Source organism: Triticum dicoccoides, chromosome 1B (genome assembly GCF_002162155.2).
Source record: "Triticum dicoccoides isolate Atlit2015 ecotype Zavitan chromosome 1B, WEW_v2.0, whole genome shotgun sequence".
Lineage (NCBI taxonomy): Eukaryota > Viridiplantae > Streptophyta > Magnoliopsida > Poales > Poaceae > Triticum > Triticum dicoccoides.
The window spans coordinates 397,779,182-397,797,654 of record NC_041381.1 but is presented as its reverse complement, the minus strand read 5'-3'; the positions used below and the strand labels follow the sequence as shown (position 1 = coordinate 397,797,654).

At 43.9% G+C, this 18,473-nt stretch overlaps 2 protein-coding genes across 5 annotated transcripts; one reads left to right on the top strand and one right to left on the bottom strand.

Annotated features, from left to right (window-relative positions):
• The first annotated feature begins 616 nt into the window (after positions 1-616).
• LOC119337449 lies at positions 617-11,461 on the top strand. 4 transcript variants are annotated; one of them, XM_037609595.1, is made up of 18 exons: positions 617-956; positions 1,082-1,256; positions 1,507-1,815; positions 2,019-2,108; positions 2,616-3,062; positions 3,147-3,254; positions 3,511-3,641; positions 3,716-3,848; positions 3,927-4,296; positions 4,433-4,932; positions 5,031-5,210; positions 5,294-5,452; positions 5,773-5,847; positions 6,692-6,836; positions 6,991-7,184; positions 7,737-7,949; positions 9,286-10,082; positions 10,916-11,461. In XM_037609595.1, exons 1-17 carry the CDS (start codon positions 760-762, stop codon positions 9,922-9,924), a joined length of 4,065 nt encoding a protein of 1,354 aa, XP_037465492.1. In that variant the 5' UTR covers positions 617-759; the 3' UTR covers positions 9,925-10,082; positions 10,916-11,461. The 4 variants fall into 4 exon arrangements, with proteins under 4 accessions (XP_037465492.1, XP_037465515.1, XP_037465500.1 ...); XM_037609603.1 differs by having other exon boundaries at positions 825-956; positions 1,120-1,256; positions 1,489-1,815; XM_037609618.1 differs by lacking the exons at positions 9,286-10,082; positions 10,916-11,461 and having other exon boundaries at positions 7,712-7,874.
• A 332-nt stretch (positions 11,462-11,793) lies between these two features.
• LOC119337439 (probable plastid-lipid-associated protein 3, chloroplastic) lies at positions 11,794-14,354 on the bottom strand. Its single transcript, XM_037609583.1, has 3 exons — positions 13,758-14,354; positions 12,953-13,148; positions 11,794-12,347 (listed from the first exon to the last, which is right to left on the bottom strand). Exons 1-3 carry the CDS (start codon positions 14,327-14,329, stop codon positions 12,033-12,035), a joined length of 1,083 nt encoding a protein of 360 aa, XP_037465480.1. The 5' UTR covers positions 14,330-14,354; the 3' UTR covers positions 11,794-12,032.
• Positions 14,355-18,473: the final 4,119 nt, after the last annotated feature.

Genomic DNA, 18,473 nt, shown 5'->3' with positions numbered 1-18,473 from the left:
CCAACTCTAGTTGATGAGATCAGTGCGCATGCCACAGATGCTCACAAATCTGGTTGTCAGTGCGTGTGTTGTGACTAGCTACACGCATGAAGGATAACAACATACACAAGTGAACTTTTCCTACATTGACACGTGACAATGATTCTAGAAATCAGTAGTGCAAATCCATAATATTGAACCATTTGACGGACCCTATCAACTGATCACGTTTTTGTTACCTTGAAATTCAAAAGTTTTAAACTCATACACCATATAATAATATAGATATAAATAATCACCCTATTAGAAGAAAAAAAAACTCATCATACTTCACAGACGAGACTCGGTATTCTACAGGGTGTAGAATAACATGAGCAATTTCAAACGAATCACTTTCGCATATTGGAGAAAATCGCAAGATCTTCAGCGATGCAGTCTAGGTTATGTACGCCTATGATTCTGCTGTGCCCCATCCTCCCTTGTTGTAGAAAAATATATGAAAACATAAAGTGTTATGGTATTCAAATGGGCTAAACCCACAATTAGTGGCCAAAATATGTGAAATGTGGCAAAATTTAGCTGTTCGTCCTAGTTGCTCGTCTTCTCGAGCTCCGCTTCCAGAAAAACCCCAGGACGACGGCTCGCAACGACCTAGAACCCTCTCCTTCCCCTCCCCCTCCCCCTCCCCCTCTCCGTCTCTTTCCGAGCAGCGACCGGAAGCGCACACGCCCGCCGGTGCACCCATCAAGGAGAGCCTCCACAACGTCGCCGCCCGTCGGGATGGAGGCCGCGGCGGCGGCGGCCTCCGACGAAACCCTAGCCGCTGTCTTCGCCCAGCTCAAGCCCCACACAATCGCCCTCCTCGACGTCCTCCGCAGCCGCTCCCCCGCCTCCAATTCCGCCGCCGCCTCCTCCCTCCGCGCCATGGCCGCCTTCCTCCGCTCCGTCCCTGCCCCCGCCTTGCAGCCCTGCTTCGAGTACGTATACGCCCGCTCCTCTTCCCCCGTACGCCCCGCTGCTTGAGGAAAACATGCTCTCCTTATATTGTGTGCGCGTGTCTTTGATTTGTGATCTAATCTTGGTGCCCTGTCCTTTTATCTAGCTATACGGCGTTTCCATTGCTCATGCTCCTAGATGCAGCGGTGCAGTGCAGGAAGGAAGGCAAGGCAGCAGGGCAGGGTGTCGGGGAGCTCGACATCACGGATGCCATCGCCGAAGGTGGGCTCGCTTGCCTTGAGTTGCTCCTCACCAAGTGCCGCCTCACCTCGCTCAATCAGGTGATTAATTCCGCTAAGCCATGATTCTGCAGTGTAGTCTAGTCTCTAGCAACCTAACTAGAACCTGTTAAGTAGCTGCTTACTAGAACTTGATTATGGAAATTTATTTTTCAACTACTAACTATAGCCATATGGTACAAAGCATCTCCACACTTTTAAGCGCACATTGGGTAGATCATGTGGGTTATTTTCTGTTGGTGAATCTACCAAGTTTTTCACACATGTTATATAGTTTTGTTTGGCATGCTAGATGGTCGCGTTGCTGAAAAAGTTGACATCTGGGGCAATACTCTCACCTACGGAGGCTTCTGAAGAATTCCGCCTAGGCATTGTAAGATGCTTCAGAGCCATGATTCTGCAGCTGCAATCATGCTCGGATAAGTCCTGTTCGTGTAATCAAGCAACTGTATTACCTACGACCCCAATCATTCTAAGTTCGGAAATTGGTAGTGTGGTTCATCCAAAGCATTCTGCAAAACCAGAGGAGTGCTTGCTTGCATTCCTCCGATCGGAAAATGCTTCACCTGCTGTCGGACATTGGCTTTCACTTCTTCTACAGGTATAGTGTTTATTCCTGAACATATGTATGGACACACTTCTTTTTGCCGTTACTTTTCATTTTGTTTATATAGTGCCTTTGCCACCCAGTTATTCTTTATTTTCCCACAAAAACTATTCTATTATTTGTGCACCCATGTTCTTTTAGATGTAATAACCATGTGTTAGTAAGATGGAACTAATTTGGTTCATTTCATATGGAAGTCATCAGAGTTTGAGGCATCAAGAGGACACCGTGGCAGCGCAGGTGTTAGAAAGGAATCATTGCTCGCATTGCGCGTTCTTATTGCCAAGGTGAGATGTTCTGTGTGACAGCAGTGCCTTGCTAGATGAGATGCTTCTACTATCTTCAGTCAAAAATTCCTAATCGTTTATTAACTAAACCTCTGCCTTGCTAGTATTTAACCCCCCTCCCCTCCCCTCCAAAAAAGACCTGCGACGAAAACATTATTTCATAAAAAGATAAAATTACAAGAAATGAGGCAATGTTGTTAGCTGTCGCATTGACATATTACTCTGGGTAATGATTTTTACTCATTTGAAGCAAAAAGGAATGGGATACACAAGACATACTTAAATATCCTAGATGATTTAAATACCGAGCGGCCAGCGGTACTCTGATTGCAACAGTAAAAGTTGGTGTCATCTTTACGTTTGGCATATCTGTATCTTTCCTGTAGGCATGATTCCTCTTTGCGTAGAAGCATGGTTGGATCGTTTTTAATTATTTTGAGCGTGGCTTCTGGTGAGATTTTTCTTAATTATGTTCACAATTTAGTAAAAGTTGTCTTTCTTGTTTAGGTAGGTTCTGCTGATGCACTTGCCTTTTTCCTTCCTGGTATCGTCAGTCGTCTTGGAAAGCTTCTCTACACATCTAAGACAATGATTAGCGGTGCTGCTGGGAGTGCTTTGAGCATTGAGCAAGCCATTCTTGGATTGACTGAGGCTTTGATGATAGTCCTATGTGACAAGGAAAATTTCAGTGCACTTGATATTCCTAGTGACAGTAGTTCTGCCCAATGTTCTGGTGGCAGTGGTTCTAGTGACCATGTATTGCAGAAGCTTCGCCAGTTGCCAACCAAAACGTTTTCTGAACAGACAGGCAATTCTGAAACTACAGAAGACACTACCTCTGATATCAGTAATAACTCTGCTGATAGAAGAGCACTGCATGTAAAACGCACAAGAAAATGGCTCAAGGAAACAGCAACTAATGTTGGCAAATTGTTTACAGAGACATTTCCACATGTATATTTACCTCCCTCCCCACTGCACGTTATTTTATAAATTAGCATCCTTCTAAGTTATTTTAATACCGTATCCTTCTTGCAGCTTTCTGTTCACTCATCTGAGAAAGTAAGGAGGTCGGTGGTTATTGGTGTAAGGGGGCTGTTGTCTAGTTGCAGCCTCACATTAATGAGAAGCAAGATGTTACTTGTGGTAAGTTTGTAAATTCTTATTTTTTGACTTGTGGAAAGCATAAGAAAATGTTAGCTATGCAGTTATGCTCACATGGTCTACAACTTTGCCATCAATATGCAGCATGTCTTTTATGCTTTGAAATTCATTCACTATGCATTCATACTTTTGGCCCAGCCACCCTGCAAAAAGGAAAGAGGATCTTTCGCTCAGCCAGCATCTCCACATACTTGCCTGGAAGCTCTGTTAACTTCTAACTCCACATCGTTAATTGCAGGAGTGCTTATGTGTTCTAGCATGTGATGATGCGGCAACTGTGTCTGAGGCTGCACAAGATTCTCTTGATTATCTTTTCATGAAGGGTCAACATTTTCTATCAGGAAATGAGGTTTCTGATATATTTACCAGGTTTGTGTTATTTTTGATTGAAACAACACAGTTTACATGTGAGAAAGTTCTCAACTTTTTTGCATGTAAGACAGGTTGCTTGAAAAGTTACCGCAAGTGGTACTTGGAAGCGAGGAGATCACTGCCCTTTCTCATGCCAGGAAACTGTTGGCTCTAACTTTCTATGCCGGCCCTCAGTTTCTGATGAATCACCTTCATCGCTCTCCTGTAAGTAACTTACAATTCCTTTCTTTAGATCAACAACTCTTCAGTTGACTTTTGACTTGATTTTTATTGCACTGGCAGGTTGTTGCTGCTCGCTTCTTCGATTGTTTGGGTTTATGCATTAGTCATAGCTCACAGTTTTCTGGTTCCATGGACAAGCTGATTGTATCAAAGCCACTATCTGTTGGATATCTGTATTCAGTTGCTGAGTTAAAGAATGGAGCCTATGTTAATGATACAAGTCACAGTTCTCACTCTCAGTATGCAACGTCTTCATCTGCAGGCCCAAAAATATCTGTTATTGGGGACAATGGTTTGCCAAATGCAATAAATGGTACAGTTGAATATGAGCTCCCCCATGTACCTTCATGGTTTGTTCATGCAAGTAGCCAGAGGCTATACTCCGCTCTGGCAGGAATCATAAGGCTGGTTGGTCTTTCAACAGTTTCAGGTAAGTTGTCAACTACTTTGAATGCTTGCCATACTTATGATTTAGGAGCTGTCGTGTTTGTTGCCTTTTACAGCGATGCAATTTATTACACTGAAATTTTTGACCTGTTATGTTTTGTTGCTTGTGATGATGACAGGGCAAGGAACCAGTGCATCTTTATCTGTTTTTGTTGATATTCTACTCAATCAGTTCCGGAGGTTAAGCACTGAGCTGCGCGCTGAAGACACTCACAGATATGGTGTGCAGAGGTGGTACATGAAGAGTGATTCTGGACAAAAACTGCGCCAGGCAAGCTCTGCTGTTTGCATGCTCAATGAGCTCATATATGGTCTGTCAGATCAGTCTCTCTCTGTGTGTTTGCAATTATTCAACAAGAGTTCAGCACAAGTGGTAAGGGTACCTGGTCAAAATGACCACTTAACTTCAAGTGGTCTACATAGCGGAGTAAGAGAAGTTTGGAAGATAAGTGAGCGAATGGACACTGAAGACGATATTATTCACTGTATTGGTAGTATACTACATGAGTATATGTCTCCGGAAGTGTGGGATCTTCCAACAGAACAGAACTCTGAGCTATGCCTAGCAGAACTTAATGTTCCAATGCATTTCTTCCGTGATACAACTGCACTACAACAAGTAATTATGCATTGCTGCAATTCTTCAATAGTTTTTTAAAGTATTTTTTTTCTTGTTCCAGTTTTAACTGTATTTCAACTTTTGTTCTTCTCCATCAGGTAATGCTTGACGGGATTGGGGTCTTTGGTATTATTCTTCATCAAGATTTTGCACAGAGTGGGTTTATGCACTCTTCACTTTATCTTCTACTCCGGAAACTTATCAGCTCAAGTGCGCAAATTAGAATTGCGTCAGATGCTGTCTTAAGAACACTTGCTGCCGCTGGTGGTTACTCTACGGTAATTGATGATGACCTTAGTTCATGCAAAATTCTTTTACTGTCATCATCGGAATTACCGCTTATGTTTTTCTTCCTGTGCAGGTTGGCCAATTCGTTGTGGCAAATGCAGATTACATTGTTGACTCTCTTTGCAGACAATTGCGCCATCTAGACCTCAACCCCCACGTCCCTGATATTCTCGCTTCCATGCTGTGTTACATTGGTGCTTCTCGTGACATTTTACCATTTTTGGAAGAACCGGTATGATAGGGATGGTTACGAATCTTCCCCATTTCATTTTTTTACATGGTTAAGTGCTTTTGTACCCTCATATAACAAGCTGCCTTGTAAAGCATCAGTTGCCAATTAGTCAAACCAATTACACTTTATGGCTTCCGAAGTTTGAGCACTTATCCTTCTGAGATCACTTCCCTTTTTGATTATACAAAGAGGATATGATGATGCATGGGGAAGTAAAGAACAAATGATGCCCTTTGATCAAAACAAAACATGATTATTTTTGAAGTTTTGAAGCCAGTTTCATATGTTAACTTTTATTGCAATACATGTAATATTTACAGATGCGGGCAGTTTCTTCAGAGCTGGAGGTTCTTGGTAGGCATGATCATCCCCATCTAACTGTTCCATTTCTGAAGGTATTATGATATACAATTACGAAATTTGATATCATGTGATGGCCACTCGACAGTTCTACTAAATGGGCATTCGCTTATAGCACGTGTGCATGGTGCTGGCTGGGATTTCAAATTTCAGCTACTGGTTTTACCATTTTAACTATCATGTGCTATTGGCAGGTTTTATTGTATACTATCTGTTAAGGCTGTTCATCAACGGTTTTCAAAACCCGTTCAAACAGTGCAGGGCAGTGCATGCAGTTGATGGTGTCTTTTGGCACTGGCCTGGTTTTGTGCATTGTTTTGACCCAACGGGTCAATGAACAGACATAGGCACATAGCTTTCGCGCCTTGTCTTATATCTTGGATGAGGGTTTGATAGTCTACCTACGGTTTGTGCCATGTTGATTATTGAGCATGCAAGTTAAGAGTGCAGTGACAATAGTACATAGATACATTATCTGTTCTGATTGGCCTACCATCTGATTTGTTAGGAGGTCATCGTGGTTCAATGGTCAAATAAAGTGTGGTACAAAGCGACTAGTAGTGCTATTTTGTCTGTATTAGCATCCAAGTGGTGAAATTAGTTGGAAAACGACATCTCTATGTTTTTCTTCTTCTGATAAAATATATGCACATGTGTTTGAACTGGTGAAGTCTACACATTTTGTACAGAACTCTGTACAATTAAAGCCCAATTGTTGATTTGTCTCTGATTCTCTTGTATTAATGTTGTGCTCATTGGTTCAGAATTCTGGACCACCTACGTGTTATTCATCTCTTTCTCTGGTCATGTTTTGCTTGTGCACTAATACATGTTTCACTGAGCAAGTTCTTCCTTTCTTTCTTTTTTGGGTTTCTCTAGGCAGTCTTTGAGATCGCCAAGGCATGTACTCATGAGTCTATTAGCTTACCAGATGAGGTGCAATCATTTTCTGTGAAGGTCAGATCAGAGCATCAAGCAGTCGAAAGTTTGATAGAGAAGAGAAGAGAAACCAGCGTAATGCCTGGTAATGCTTGACAGGACCCAATTTTGTTTTTCTACAGCAGTTAGTTTGGATCGTAGCACCATCATGTTCCCCAGAAAATATGGTTTAGAGTTCATTTATTCATGAAGTCTTATTCACATAGTTGCTTTCTCATAACCTGTTTTGATTGCATCAGGTACAATGGATGTTGATGCCCAGCCTGATTTTCTGAGCTTGGAATATTGGGAGGATTTACTTTGCAATCTAAATGATATGAGAAAATACAGGAGAATAGTTGCATCTCTTGCTGGGTCTTGCTTATCAGCTGCCACCCCACTTCTCTCCTCAACCAAGGAAGCAGCATGCCTTGTGGCCCTAGACATCGTGGAGGTATTTCTTTCTGTCTGCTAATTATGCAACAGTGCATTGTGATAAGCGCAAGTTCTGATCCCATTTCATAGGATATTTCACTTGCCGGGTCATTTATAGGTTTCTTTATTTTACCTGCTTTGCTGGCCATTATGTTTTGGCAATAGCTTTTGGCCATCTTTTGGCATCCTTCATACTGGTCTTCTGTTTGGTACAATAACTTGAGCTAGCTCTTGTCTATTCTGTATCTCGAGGAATGCAAATTGTACAGTATAAAACCAGGGAGGTTTCCTATAATGTGTTTGTGTACTTGTATGTCGCATATGGCTGTTTTCATTTCCTTTCAGGTTAATCGTACTAACTAACCTATTACATCACCCCATTTAACAGCTTTAGCAAACCTGATACCTTGCTTTACTTGGCAGCATAGCTCTTAGATGTCATTCTGTTGTGACTTAATGTTGAATAAAGTAAAATTTCAGCCATTCATTGACAAACAAGGGTTGCTTCATCCTGACAATTAAGTTCTCTGGCATTTCTTGTCACAGTAAAATTGTACTTTGCCATCTACAGAATGCTGTTGTATCTATTGCCAAGGTTGAGGATGCATATAAGTGTGAAAATGAAACCAAAGCTGTTATCAAGGAGGCAGTCCAGCAATTGTCCTTGGATGAACTTCTTGATGATATGGACACTGCTGAAGATGTTGACGAGAATAGACTACTCCCAGCTATGAACAAACTATGGCCATACCTGGTTATCTGTCTTAAGAACAAGATCTCAATGGTGCAGTTTCTTCACATCTGATATTTTTGCATCGCGTAAATTACTGTTCTCTTGGTACTTGCTTCTTTGGTTTTCTAGAATAAATGCTTACATGAAATGTTTACTTTTTAGCTTCCTAAATTATATCACACTTCAGTGGTAATATTTCATTTCTCACCATCATGATACATGAAATGTTTACTTTTTAGCTTCCTAAATTATATCACACTTCAGTGGTAATATTTCACTTCTCACCATCATGAAATCATGGTGTAGAAGGGGAGCCTTGGCGCAGTGGTAAAGCTGCTGCCTTGTGACCATGAGGTCATGGGTTCAAGTCCTGGAAACAGCCTCTTACAGAAAATGTAGGGAAAGGCTGCGTACAATAGACCCAAAGTGGTTGGACTCTTCCCCGGACCCTGCGCAAGCAGGAGCTACATGCACCGGGCTGCCCTTTTTTATGAAATCATGGTGTACTTCAATACTCAATGACCCACATATTCTGCTGACTAGAATCAGATATAGCGCGTTGTGGTTGCCCTGTGTCACATCTAAGTTCAGCATCTTCTTTTACCATTTGCGTTCTTAGATCCAAAGGGCTTCCTACAGCTACTTTGGAATCCAAATATTAAGTGTGAATATGATCAAACCCAAATTACTTCCAATATTGCACATGTTACTTGTCCTCATCCAGTAACCTCTCCTCTCAAGTGACAGCTACTCTTTTTGTATCCTGTTTGATGACCTGCCTTATTTTGGTTGGCCCATCTATAATCCCGCTCCTCTATGAGATCAACTTTGCTTCTGAAGTAGAACTGACCACAACTATATTCTGAAGAACATGTGCCACCAGATTTTTTATCTGTGCTCCAGAGGATATGTGTTGATTCTTAATGCAGATGAATAGTTCATATTATTTACATACGTGAACAATATGCCCTGAACATCACCCCAGTTCAATGAATGATGTTGCACTTGCACCCATTACACTCTTGATTTTCATACTAGTATGTTACCTCTTTTTTTGCCTTCATTGAATGCTAGATTCATCTACAATTTGGTAGTCATGGAGCATATGCTCTCCAACTGACCAAGACATAAAATTCCAATTCACTGCATGAAATAATATGCAATATTGGTTTTGTACGTTTAGTACCTAGTACAGAATTTGTTGGCTTGGATATGGAATCTCTGATCACCTACTTAGATTTCAAATTTACTTTTGGCATGGTAATGTTGAGTCTATGAGTTGCTAGACTGGATAATTTTCAGTTACCTGTTTCTCTGTTTCCAGTCTTACTGTAAAATATGTGAGTTCTATATGATACCTACTCTCACCGGAATAAGGTTTTTGCAGCCTATTGTCAGAAGATGCACACAAGTTTTAGGCAGAACCATTCAAATATCTGGTGGTAATTTTTTTGTACGCCGGTTTCATAAGGATGGATATATTATTTGGAGGTTGCTGGCCTTGTCTCCATTCCGACGGAAAACACTGTCATCGATGGATGAAAAAGCAATTATTTTACCATATAGGAATACCTCACTTACCTCAGAGGAACCTATGGCTGAGATATCCAGCCAAAAGATTCAGATTGCAGTCTTGGACATGATCACTGAAATATCTTCCCACAAAAGGAGTGCTATTGCATTGGAAAGTGTGTTGAAGAAGATCTGTGGCCTTGTGGTAGGGATTGCTTATAGTGGTTTGATAGGTCTGCGAGAAGCTGCTATGAGGGCATTGACTGGACTTGCCTGTATGGATGATGACCTCGTGTGGCTTCTTCTGGCAGATGTGTATCATTCACTGAACCAAAGGGATATGCCCTTGCCACCTATTCAAGATCTGGTGGAGTTATGTGATCTTTTGCCCCCTCCAATGTCCTCAAGAGAGTACCTCTTTGTGCAGTATGGTGGTGAGGGTGTTAGATATGATATAGATCCTTCATCTGTGCATGAGGTGTTCAAAAGGATGCAGGACACAGTTTTCAAATGATAGCAGGCAAACCACAAAGCTTTGTCAGTTGGATTCTTGTCTTGTGCTGTTGGCGCATTTATATATTTGAAAGGTCTGCCATGTATCCTAGGTGTGTTGAATCCATGGTGCGTTATCTACGCATTGGAGAGGACATTGTGTCTCACTCTCATGCTGAGGTTAGTCATGAAAGTTCTCTTCGCCACTAACAGAGGTTCACCCTTTTCTCTCTGTAATTGCATGCAAATAAATGTTTCTTAAATGATTAAATTTGGAAAGCACCTGGTTGAACAAGAGAACAGAGAATATCAAAGGTAACACTCACTATGTGTCTTGGCACTATGGGAACTGTTACTTGATAAATCAGGGGAGAACTTCTGTAACTAAAATGAAGTATTATGGAAACGGTTTAAGAGCTAGATGTGTTTCCACTCGAATTTGGAGTCACAGATTGGTGCTTAGTGAAATACTTCCATCGCTACTTCAAAACATCTTATACTTATGCTGCTGGACTGCTGGCACTTGTGGTTTCTTGCTAAACATTAACACATCAATAGGAAGAATACACCTAAAAAATGTTTGGAGAAAGAGGATATATTTATATAACACAGCTCCATGCTATTTTCCCCATATCTGAATGGTACCCCTTAAGGTTAGTTAGTCACAGGCATGCACATCACAAGATTAACTATTTATTTCGACAGCACGTTCATCATGTTGGAGATGGTATGCTTTCTACTCCCTCCGTCCCAAAATTCTTGTCTTAGATTTATCTAGATACGGATGTATCTAGCACTAAAACGTGAATAGATACATCCGTATGTAGACAAATCTAAGACAAAATTTTTGGGACGGAGGGAGTGTAATTGAATCTACAGTGTTGATGTTATGTTTTCCGGTGGTCTAGACATGAACAACAGAAATGAATTATGGATGGCCACTTCCCTCTCACAGTATATGCGTTTGAGCCGGTGCATCTGTACGTGATGGGTAACCTATGTTTTTAATGCAGAAACCATGTTGATGAAGAGTGAACTCAACTACAAGGAAACTTTCATGTTGTGTAAGCAGACGAAAAATGTGATCCGAGTTAGGTGTGCGATGTGGGCTGCCGTTTTTGTATCTTCAAGTCAACCGATAAAATGGAGGCAACCACTTGCGACTTAGAATTGTTGTACCATAACAACAGTACAAGGCGACGCCATTTTCGTCCACAGTTTTTTTCACAGGGAAATGCCTCTGTAATTATGTAGTCTACTAGAGAGAAAAGGTGGAGATTACAGGCTTCTGTTTTTTTTTAGAATGTTCTCTAGGAGATGGTTATATCTGCCTGATACACATCTTATTTGCTGAGAAGCGTTGTGTTGCTGCCATATTCCCAGTTCTGCATTTGAAGCCTGACAGGTGTCAGTTAATGTAGATGTGCTGCCATTTTCCCAGTTCTGTATTTGAAGCGTGACAGGTCTCAGTTGTTAATGTAGATGTACCTTAAGCAAGCTCTCATACGGAAGGAACAGTTGATCGCTTTAGTTTGATTCCCTTGCATTTTTGTATAAAATTCTGATTCCAAGCAGGCCACAGCCTCCAGTCCAGATTTATGTGAAATATATCTAGCGATGCAAATTTGTGAACCTCAGGTACCCTCCCATATTCCTTAGTTAATCAAATGAACTAAAGTTTAAAAAATCATGTCTTCTGAAAATTCAGTTTGATTGAACTAAAGAGGATCAGAGGGTATCCTGTTTGAACCCAGACTCAGAAGCAATAACTGAATCCAGAGTTATCTGGCATGCAATCCATGTCATGGTGCTCAGGATTCTGCTTTAATCAATGTCATGGTGCTCAGGTAATTTTGGTTTAGTTGGCTGAGCTAGGGAGCAGAAAATACTCTTACGATAAAGTATCGTGCACATTCCTTTTTAATAACACAAAAAATGTACACTACGTAGTTACCAAGGAGCAGAAAGCGTATGGAGACTCCATACCGACAATATTTAGTTGATTCTGCCAGACTCAAAACCACCAGAAAATTGTGTATCAAAGAGGGAGAAGAATGCTCCGTTGTAGGCTTGCAGCTGTGGTTTTCAACCTTGCAGATATGAATAATGACACCTATTACACATGTACAGTTAATCTAGTAAAGGGCTCCCCTCTTTGGCAAGAATAAACACGCCACCTCCATCGCCTTTTGAAATCCTCAAGTCTTTGTCCAGGTAGGTTGTCAAAAGCCACGACTTGGCCTTGTTGTCTCCGGGAATCGGTACCTTGAGGGGTGGCTGCCCAGATATGGACCCTGCAATGCTAGCAAATGCTCGCTGCAAAGGCTCCAGCAGCTCCTTAACAGGCCCCAGGCTGAACTTCTGCCCGAATATGGCGATCTGTTCAGGTAGATTTACTGATGATGATATCTCAGGAGGCTGGAAGCTCCCCTCTTTGAATTGGACCTTCATGAGAACAAGTAATGTGTCAGTTTGGCATATCTATGTTATCAAGGACGGCTTACATACATGGTAAAGGGCAACTTGTATTCTTGTAACTGATGAAACATCCAAGTCTTTTAGTAACCATGATGTGCACCTCAAACATTTGGTACAAGAGATTTGCTTATCAAGTTATCATCCTATGTACACCGTAACTAGGAGAATGACAGGTAGGCGGCAATACTGGTATCAAATGCGTCTGTTGAATGCTTGAGTTGAAGGCTTGCAGCCATGCTAGATTATATATCTCAGTCTAGCGCAACACAAAGGGGTCTCTCCCTAATTTGCTAATTTGCATCCCATATTTCTTAAAAATAGCAAGTAGATGTAACTAGCGAAATGGTTTGACGAAGGGGCTACAGACTATCTGGATTTCATAATACAAAGTGTTTTAAAATAACATTGATGAGAAGCAAATGTAACTAGCGAAATGATTTAATGATACAAAATGTTCTATTTGTAATTGAAGAAGCAAATTAACTGTTCCACATGACATGTCTGGAAAGCTGAAATAACCAATGCAGTATAAACTGAGACTAGCATAAAATTGACGAGAAGCAGGTCTGTACCTCTATCCTTGATGGAGTTTGGACTTCAAAAGAAGCAGTTGCGCTAAATGAAAACGAAGCAAATGGAGTCGAAATAGTTGAAGCATTAATTATCGTCATGCTTCTCGAGTCAATTTCTTGGGATATCTTATCAACTCTGGTGAATGGTGTTGCCCCGGCAAGCAGAATCGGTAGAAGCTCAGAATATGCTGTATACCTGAAAGTTGACGACCATGCACAATTAAGTAGGTACAAGTACAAGTAACTGACTGGACCCCCTCAGTGCTAATGAGAATTCTAAGAGGGGGGAAATTGGTCGTCTGCTTTGGCAGAGCAAGAGCATTATAAGAAGTTGACTGCTTAAACAGTTTGGCCTCCTTTGGCTTATAGGATTTTTGTAGGAATCGTATAGGATAGGGTTTTTAAAGAAAAAAAATCCTTTGGAGCTCTTTGGTTTGCAGGAATGGATTCATTCCTATGCAGGATAGGAACCAATCCTTCACATTTCAAAGAAAAGTGACATTATCCTAGACTCAATGGAAAATTTTCTACCTATGCTTCAAATGACATCTCTTTCCCTATATGAATTGGGATACATGTCTATCTCACTTCCTATGATTTTCCTATTCCTATGACATTCCTATCCTATTAACCAAAGGAGCCCTCAACTTAGAACACCCTTTGGTCAGAAGAACAACGGCAACAGCACGCAATCATTCTGAGTGGCTAAAATTCAAATAAAGCATTCCACTGACGTATCGAACTGACGATCGAAGTAGTGAGTACTAGCAAGTATTGATTGAGAGCAAGAAGTGGGAAGGCTCACAGGAGTATCCAGTTTCCGTCGAGCTCTGGCGCCTGGACGGGCGCGGGCGTGGGATTGGAAGCCTCGAGCTGGGCCACGAGCTCCACGACCTCCCCCCTGACCTCCGAGGACGTCTTAAGGCCCAGGCCGGAGCCGTACACCGTGTCCACCAAGCACCGCTTCAGCTCCTCCCTCCCCTCGTTCTCCTTCGTAACCGGAGCCTCCTTCGCCTTGGGCGGCGTCGGCGTGGGCTCCCCGCCCCACTCGTCGTCGTTGGTAGGGGTGTCGGCGCCGGAGGGCTGCTCAGGCTCGGCCACCCCCGGCTCGCCCCACTCATCGGTGACGCCAGGGCGCGAGTTACCCGGCGCGGAAGCGGGCGGCTCGCGGCCCCACTCGTCGTCGTCGACTGTAGGGTCGGGGATCTCGGCATCGAGTGGGCTGCCTCCCGCGGCGGTTCGTACGGGGAGGCGGAGGCGGCGCGGCCGCCTGACTCGGAGGCCACCGACGCGGAGACGTGCGGCGGCGGCGGGGTTGGGGGAGAGGAGTAGGAGGGACGCGTGGGAAGCGTGGCAGGAGGCGAAGAGGGGAGCCATGGATGAATGAATGAATGATTCCACTCCTCTTCTGTTGGCCTCTAGTCACTTGTGTGGGCGGGCGGGGAGGGGAGAGCCCAAGCAGCGATTTTCTTTCTTTTACGAAATCACCGCAGGAAAACCCTTAAAAATCGAGCTGTTTTTCTATTTGGTTTTTTCTCCCTGAAATTCGCACGTAGTGTGCGTATCATATATTACTCCTATATAAAGAACGGCGTGGTATCCACCTTTCTAGGCTCATCGAGGGCGAAGAGTGCCTCCTAGCCGTCTGTTGCCCGTTGGCTTGGGGAGAAGGCTCTCGGGGCGGGGCAAAGGATGGTGGAGTATTCGCCTTCCTAGGCTCGTCGAGGGGGAAGAGAGCCTCCTAGCCGTCCATTGCTGGTTGGCTTGCGACAGGAGGCTCTTGGGGGCGAGGCGAGCCGTCCAATCAACCGGACAACTCAATGACGGGTGGACCCTTGGCGTACGAATTGGTACAGTCGGCGCGCGTCCATGATGAGTGGACTGAGAACGCGCAATCGCTACAGTTCGGTGAAGAGAGCTTCCCAGTTGTCTGTTGTCGTGTGGCTTGCGGCGGGAGGCTCTCGGGAGCGAGGGGAGCCGTACGATCTGCCCAGACGGCTCGTCCCCGGGCGAACCGGTTATAAGGTCGATGACAGGTGGACCGAAGGCGCGTGATCGCTACAGTCGGCGCGTATCCATGACGGGTGGCACGTGGCCTCTATCAGAGCCATGTCGTGCAGCGGATTGTGATACATCTGTTTTGCATCGTGTTTCCTATTATTGTTTATAATGTTGTAAATATGTATTTCACTTTATGATGCAATTCTAATAATTTTTCTCTCTTAAAATGCAAGATACACCGAAAGAGGGACATTGCCGACAACTGGAATTCCGAGCCTGAAAAAAGCTACAACAGATATTTTCCGGAGCTCCAAATGAGCTGAAAATTTATGAAGAATTATTTTGGAATATATAGAAAATATTGGAAGAAATAAGTACCAGAGAAGGCTGGCGGCGCGCCCTGGTGACTTGTGGGCCCCACGGAGGTCCGCCGATGCCCATCTTCTGCTATATGAAGCCATTTGCCCTAGAAAATAGAAAAGAAGACTTTCGAGATGAGCCGCCCCTGTCTCGAGGTGGAACTTGGGCAGGAGGAATTTTCCTCGCCGACGGAGCGATTTCGTTGGGGAAACTTCCCTCCTCGAGGGGAAAATCGAAGCCATCGGCATCACCAACGCTCCTCTCATCGTGGGAGGACTCATCTCCATCAACATCTTCACAAGACCATCTCATCTCCAAACCCTAATTCATCACTTGTGTTCAATCTTTGTGTAAAACCTCAGATTGGTACCTGGGGGATGCTACTAGTGTTGATTACATCTTGTAGTTCATGCTAATTGGTTTACCTCAGATTGTTAATTAGATATTTATCTCCTCTGACATGAACATGGATATGATTTGTGAGTAGTTCCGTTTGTTCTCGAGGACATGGGAAAAGTCTTGTTATAAGTAATTATGTGAAGTTGGTATTGATTCAGTGTTGTGTTGATGTGTTATGTTGTTCTTTCTCTAGTGGTGTCGTGTGAATGTCGACTACATGACATTTCACCATGTTTATACGTAGGGGAAGACATTGTGGGGTTAGTTAGTAGATGATGTGTTGTGGGAGTGACAGAAGACAAAACCCCAGTTTATGAGCTTTTTCGTAAGGGGCTGATTTGGATCCTTTTGTTTAATGTTATGGTTAGATTTATCTTAATTCTTCTCTTGTAGTTGCGGATGCTTGTGAGAAGGGGTAATCATAAGTAGGTTGTTTGTTCAAGTAAGAACAACACCTTAGCATTGTTCCACCCACATAACAATTTATCAAAGCAATGAACGCGAATCAATGTAACATGATGAAAGTAACTAGCTCTGTTTAATTACTGAACTTGCTCGATTAAGCAATTGTGGGTTGTGTTGTAGGCTCTTTTGCGTACCCGACTTAGCAAGTGATGTTAAATTATGCAATGACGTGGATGACCACTAAAATTAGTCAAAATCAGACCCAAATTTGTATGTTCAAAGTCATCACACACGGGTAAGTTAGCAGAAATCGTTTGCAATGGATAGATATCACACACAGTTTTGAAGAAGGAATCATGTCGGATGACATTTTGCGTGCCGGTTTTTCCTTGCACCGAGCAAATTTTGCCAGCCGCGAAAATATTAATCTTCCCCCTCCTTCTCCCAACCAAAACAAACGTTCCCCTATTTCCTCCTTCCGTTACAAATTCAAACCTTCATTGCTTAATTGTTGTGCCGCCACCTCGTTGACGATGCTCCTTCCCGGTGCTCGCCCTCATCACTCTAGTCAGGTAATCCACCCCTCCTCCTCCTTCTCCATCCTACATGGCCCGACCGCCGGCGCGACACCTTCCACCCAAATCATTACCCCATCCTCCAAACAATTGCCGCACAAAGCCATGGTGCATGGAGTATAGCCATGAGAGCTCAAGGAGCATTTGGCAGTGAAGAAGCAAATTATGACTGCACGCGCAGATGAGGTCGCGATGCTACCATCAATGCTGACCCCCAGATCTTGGATGAGCACCTCACCGTTGAGTCCACCATAAACACCTCGCGCGCAGACGCCACCACACGGTTGGATGCTTTAAATGACAGTTCATTGTGTTTTCTCGGGGCACCACCGGTGCCTTTGACAAAGACTACAAGGTGTTTCATCAGTGTGCCCGGGCTTACCTCAGCTCCAGAGCCCGCAGGTTGGTGCCCGGACTAACTCATGCGACTCACCATAACAAGGAGGGCACCCATGATGTGGAGGCCTCACCGAGGGAGTCCTGGATTAGGGGGTCTTCGGCCTACCGGCCTAATCCCAAATGGGCCAGACTATTGGGCCGCGTTGCCAATACTAGGAGGCCGAACTATGAGGAGACACCGTATCCGGACAGGAAGATTTTTGGTGCCTTCGTGTGTCCTCCAAGTAAAGATGAGAAGAATCGGCATGTTTATCCTTTCCTTGTAACTGATCATGTATAACCGTAGTACCCCTGGTGTCTATATAAATCGGAGGGTTTAGTCTGTAGAGGCTAGAACAACAACCATCATTCTACTAGTCTAGGGTTTAGTTCATCTGATCGCGTGGTAGATTGACTTCATCCTATACACATCAATATAATCAAGCAGGACGTAGGGTTTTACCTCTTAGAGAGGGCCCAAACCTGGGTAAACACTATGTCCTTCGTCCCTTGTTCCCCATTGATCCAAGATCCACATCTTGGGACCCCCTACCTAATATCTGCTGGTTTTGACACCAACATTGGTGCTTTCATTGAGAGTTCCGATGTTGAATCACCAAAAGGTCTATCGCTCGCCTGATCATCGGAGATGGCGTCAACACCGGGGGCATCTTCATCGCTGACCAGCTTTTTGCGTTCAGCAGCATTGTTCAGCACGCCAATTCGACCGGCCATCTTGACCTGGTCGATAGTTTCCCCCCTGAGCATCAAAGCAGGCTCGGTAACCTAGAATACATCACTAACGCTCGGGACGATCTGATCTTTACTGGCTTCTCAGCCTTGTTTGCGCCTATGGACCTTGAAGCGTCGACTTTGGGACATCTTCCCGATCCGATCTCCAGATCGGCTCTCACCTCGCACCCGGCTTCGAGCCTGCATGCGACCATCACGTCCAAGGACCAGGAGTAAACCCCATCTGGACCCTCCTTCCTTACCATGGATCCGGCTTTGAGCCCTGATGGGAGTTCATCGTCCAAAGACCGGGAGCCAACCCCGCTGGACTCGCCCCTTATGGCGGGCCCGACTTTGAGCCTTGGTGCAAGTGCGGCGCCCAAAGACCAAGAGTCTGCCCTAGCCAGACTCACCCCTCACCCCACCATCATACCAGAGGTTGACTCCGAGGAAATTTCATGCGCTAACCCGACCAGTCTCGCCCTGATAAACGAGGCGCTAGACCGGATCCAGATGATGACTATCTTGGATGGCCCATCCTCGGCTTACGCTCAGCGGAGCCTTGATGCAGGCCATGGAGAATTTTATGTCCCACCCACAACCCACTTAATAGCCATTGTCGAAGACTTAACCGACATGCTGGACTATGCCTCTGAGGAGGCCGATGACAT